Raw genomic sequence first — 5,620 nt, forward strand, 5'->3', positions numbered from 1 at the left:
GAAGCCCAGACTGGCTCCTGTGCAGGTGGCACGTAAAATACACCATTTTGAGCATGGCCGTTGCCAGTACCGCCTGACTGGCCTTCGTGCTGGCGGCACGTAAAAGCACCCACTACACTCTATGAGTGGTTGGCATTAGGAAGGGCATCCAGCTGTAGAAACTCCGCCAAATCAGATTGGAGCCTCGTGTAGCCATCTGGTTTCACCAGTCCTCAGTCAAATCGTCCAACCCATGCTAGCATGGAAAGCGGACGTTAAACGATGATGATGATGATGACAACCCTGGAATAACCAATATTTTCCACGTTATACAATCAAACCTACCAATACTCTTACAGAACCTCAAAATGAGGAAACTGATAGACAAAAGCTACTTGCAAAATAGTGAATGCTAGGGAAAAAAACCTTAAAAAACAATTTACAAGAGCAGAATTCATATCAGAGAATGAAACAGAATTCTCCATAAAGGAACGTGAAGACAGCAGATTTGGAATATGCAACAACAACAATAACTACAAATATATAGACAGGGACACCCACATAACATTTAAGAGTGGATTCTTATTCAAAGTAAATGCAAATATGAACTGCAAGACACAAAACCTCATATAACTGCATTACTTGCCCCGAATACAAGGAGAATTATATTGGTGAAACCAATAATTCCTTTTGCCAACGCACAATGTGTGTGTGTGTGTTTGTGTACCTGCCTGTGATGTGTGTGTGTGTGTGTGTGAAGTCAGTAGCACATGCCTATAAATAACGACCCCCACCTCTCACAGAACACTAACAGAAATCTGTTTCAATCTGTTCACTTCGAGGATGACCAAATGGACGGACCCGAATGAAGCTGCACCGACAATAATGTAAGGTTGCATTCGCAACAGTGAGTAGTCGCTGCAGCGGAAACATGTGTAGGTCATTATAATATGCTGTTTATAACTGTAAAGTATATTTTGTGGCTGTACAAGTCTCCATACTCTTTATTCTTATTAATATTTGTGTGTGTGTGTACACAATCACACACACATATATATATATCCTGCAAGACCAGCATTTTGCTGGATTAAAACTAAAAGAAATGTATTTCCCAGAGTTTCCGCTGTTTGACGAAGGAACATGACAACAATATTTATTAGTTTTTTCTATTTATTTTTTCTTTTTTTAGACATTAGTATTTTGGTTGCTTTTAAAGGTAAGTAAACCTTAAAATGTTAGGGAGGGGAAAAAAAATTAAGATAGCCACCACCACCACCACCACCACCATCATTACCACCATCGTTAAAATATATTCACAGCAACAATATAAACTTGTGTAACAACACATGATAGCATTTAAAGATAATGTTTTAACAGCCAGTTGTAAACTTGGTGGACATTACTTGCAGACATTTTGGCATTCTCTTAACTAACAGCTTCCTCTCACCGACTTTAATTCTGTAATTGTCACTTTTCTTTTAAAATAAAGTTAGTCTGACCTAAAATATTTCTCAATGGTTAATCCTCTCGGTGACACTTCATTTCTGAATTTATTTCCTAAACATTACAAACTGATTATGAAAGAACACATAAGCAGACTCTTACATAAATATATATTTGTATTAGATCTTTGAGAAAGTTATTCAGTACAGCAATGTAGATGTGCATTTTGTATTTTTTAATCTTCATTGATATACATTATATTTCCCATGTTTAGTATGAATGAGATGGGTTTACAAACAGTTGTCTTGTCTACACAGTTTTATTGCAACAACGAGGGAGGGAGTCACTTCCTATGCTTCCACTCTTTCTCTCATTTAAGAGGTCTTTGTCTTGCAAGCTACTAGGCGACCCTGCAGGTGTTGGTGCCATGTGAAAAGCACCTGCGCTAGTGTCTTGTAAATGCAACTGTGCTGGTTCCTCATAAAAAACACCTGGGCTAGTGCCATGTAAAAAAGCATCTGGTACACTGTGTAGCGTGGTGGGCATTAGGAAGGGCATCCATCATCATCATTATCGTTTAACGTCTGCTTTCCATCCTAGCATGGGTTGGACGGTTTGACTGAGGACTGGTGAGCCAGAGGCTGCACCAGGCTCAATCTGGACTGGCAAAGTTTCTATAGCTCTCTCTCTCTCTCTCTCTCTCTCTCTCTCTCTCTTGGCGAGGCACAAGCACACACACACACATAAACACACACGGCAGTAACTTCTGCCTACCAAATTCAATCACAAAATACATATTATACTGGTAGTAGATATTGTACTACCATTTGTAATTTAGCAATAGAATATGTGATATGACCCAGTAGTAGATTACAGCCACCCCTCTTCACCTCCTGACTAATTACAATAGTAACCATATTATTTACATTATTTACATTTGATGGATATTTGTCCTCATCTTGTTATTCAGGTCACTTCCTAGAATCAAACTTGGAAATATCAAATGTAAATATTCTAAATAATGTAAATAATTCCTCATCTCTTAAATATAGAACTGTAGTAACCATATTGTATCAACAATAGATGGTCATATCCCTATATTAACAGATAATTTTACCATGGTAACCAAAATACTTACCCCTCTAATAAATGCTATGTAAAAACATGAACTGTAAGAGTTGACAAAATGGAAAGCAAACAGTTTGATGATGAGAGCATCATCAAAACTAGACTTGGTCCGATGGTTTTCTACAAGGAGAGAAGAAAAAAAAGAAGACATTAGTCAAATAATCTCATGAAACCAGTTTGTTTAATGAAACATGATGGACGTAAAATAATCAACATGTTTGAGGATAGAAGACATGAGTGGAGTGTAACAGTTTGTGTGTTTGATGGGAGAAGACATGGAAGTAAAACAATTTAATTGTCTGATAACGCAGATCAAGTTTTGTGTCCCAGCTGACCCAATCAATAGAACAGCCTGCTTGTGAAGTTAATGCCCATTGTATGTGTGTGTGTGTGGTGTGTGTGTTTGTCCCCACATCACTACTTGACAACCGGTGTTGGTGTGTTTACATCCCTGTAACTTAGCAGTTCACCAAAATAGACCGATAGAATCAGGTTTAAAAACTAAGTACTGGGATCGATCCATTCAACTAAAAATTCAAGGCGGTGCCCCAGCATGGCCACAGTCTAATGACTGGAACAAGTAAAAGATAAAAGATGAGCTCAGCAAGATTTGAACTTAGATTGTATAGAGCTGGAAGAAATAGCACAAAACAGTTTACCAGCTCACTGCCTTATCTAATAATAAAATAATAAAATAACAGCCAGTGAAAGCCCACAGGGTACATCCAGTTGGCCATTTGCATATCTATAAATGCATGTCAACCACTTGCATGTCAACAATATAATATTGTTTTAAATACTATTAAAGGAACTAGTTTGTACGAGATAAGGAATAGTAATGCTGCTTAGCCTTTTAATAAATCATTTCATTGTTTTAGAAAGTATGACATACTTGGGCATGAAATAATTTGTCTAATACAGAAGACAATTATGGAGGTCTGGTGACAAGACAAATGCAGAGGTGTGTCGGCCAGGGGATTAAGGTATAAAACCTGCCTCTTGACAAATCTGGGTTAATATTATACATACATTAAATGGATTACACAACTAAGATGCTTTTAAAGTGCAAATATATTCTAAGTCTTTCACTATTTATTTTGTCTATATATGTAGGCGTGCTGGAAAGTTCCTAGCTTTAGGTTAAAGAAAATACAGGAAGATCAGTTAATTATGATTTTATTCAACATATTACCCTCCCAGATTCACTCACTTATTGCAGTGGTCCTTCAGTTTTTCTAAGCCTTGTAAAAGAACTCAGAAGGTTGGGCCTACAACCAAGTCCTTTGTGATAACCTTAAAGCCAAAAGCTTCTCTTCTAAGTGTTATCAACAACTTATACATATATGTATGTATGTATGTATGTATGTATGTATGTATGTATGTATGTATGTGTGTGTGTGTGTGTGTGTGTGTGTGTGTATACATATGTATGTGTGTGTATAAACACAGAGAGAAAGAGAGAAGTGTTAAATAAAGAAGAATTAAAAGGTAACATATTCAGTAAAGATAGAAATATCAATACATACAACTGGTGAATATGATGCATGTGACAAAATATAGCTCCATCTACCACATGACTGACATTATACAACAGATTTATATGTACACCAGGTGACAAAATGTAGCACCACCCACACTACATGATAGGTATTACACTACTGATCATGTGATCAAATTTACCTCCACCAAATTTACCTCACTCATCATATGATGGACTTTACACTATTAATCTACATGTGTCATGTGACTAAATTTAGTCCCACCCACCATATGATGGACATTACACTACCGATCCACATGTACCATCAAGGCCATTGTAACCGCCTTTGAGGCCCCCAGGCAAGACAATGCACTGGAGCCCCTACACATAAAAGCAAAGCTTACAGAAATTACCATTGAGACCCTAGGTCCATGGAGCCCTCAGGTCACTGCCCAGTTTCCCCATGCCTAAAGATGGCACTCTACACATGTGACCAAACTTGACTCCACCTACCACATGATGGACATTACATCATTGATCTATATGCATCACTTGATCAAATTTAGTCCCACCCAGCACATGATAAACATTACAAAATGGAGCTATATGCATCACATGGCCAAATTTAGTTCCACCCACCTTATTATAAACATTACATTACTGATTGATATGCACCATGTAACCAAATTTAGCTCCACCCACAACACGATTGATTTATATGCATCACAGGACAAATTTAGCTCCACCCACTGCAAGATAAATATTACATGATTGATTTATATGCATCACATGGCCAAATTTAGCTCCACCTACTATATGATAAACATTACATTACTGATCATGTGATCAAATTTAGCCCCACCCACCACATGATAAACATTGCATGATGGAGCTATGAGTAGGAAATTAACCTGTCTGGAATAATAATAAAGAATCTATCAATTAACCAATTTAAAAATTATAGAATATAATACGAACCCCAACACGTGAGTTTGTTGGCCAACTTTGTGTAAACCTGGAAAAGAAATTAAAGTTTAAGTAATTTTCAGTGAATTCTTCAAAAATAGAGTAAGCCATTTAAAAATTAAGCAGTTAAATTAAATAATTTATTCTCCTTAATGTTGAAAAATTATAGATGCCTCACAATTTAGATTATCATATTTTTTTTTTCAAATTACTATTTCTATATTATTATCTTTTTATAAATCTCACATCATATGTGTGTGCGTGTGTGTGTGTGTGTTATATTAGAAGAAAAAGCAAAACCAAGGCAGAACAAGTATCTCAAGTCATTTAGAATAATTTAATTAGGGAAAGGTGAATTTAAAGTCGTTCACTTTACTCTAGTTAAATTGTTCCAGCATGGCCACAGTCAAATGACTGAAACAAGTATAAGAATGAAAGAATATTCATTCTGCCTTGATTTTTTTCTCTAATATGATATATATGTGCTATAACGGAACCCTAACATGGATCCCTAGATCCAGCCTTAGCTGTGATCTTGGAACCTAATGGTCAACCGACTATAGCACTTATTCCTATTCATACCAGTGTACTTATTCGTTTACATCACCAGTGAACTAAACCTCT

The 5,620-nt window shown here is 36.6% G+C and overlaps 1 protein-coding gene across 1 annotated transcript in view; it reads right to left on the reverse strand.

The window, feature by feature from the left end:
* Positions 1-5,620, reverse strand: part of LOC106867556 (anoctamin-7) — an 87,131-nt gene that overhangs the window by 24,382 nt on the left and 57,129 nt on the right. The window contains exons 14-15 of the mRNA XM_052972260.1: positions 5,009-5,045; positions 2,561-2,670 (exon numbers count right to left, since the gene is read on the reverse strand). Of these exons, the coding sequence (XP_052828220.1) occupies positions 2,561-2,670; positions 5,009-5,045 (147 nt within the window). The remainder of the gene's footprint in view (positions 1-2,560; positions 2,671-5,008; positions 5,046-5,620) is intronic.

The sequence above is a fragment of the Octopus bimaculoides genome, chromosome 13 (genome assembly GCF_001194135.2).
Source record: "Octopus bimaculoides isolate UCB-OBI-ISO-001 chromosome 13, ASM119413v2, whole genome shotgun sequence".
Taxonomy (NCBI): Eukaryota; Metazoa; Mollusca; class Cephalopoda; order Octopoda; family Octopodidae; genus Octopus; species Octopus bimaculoides.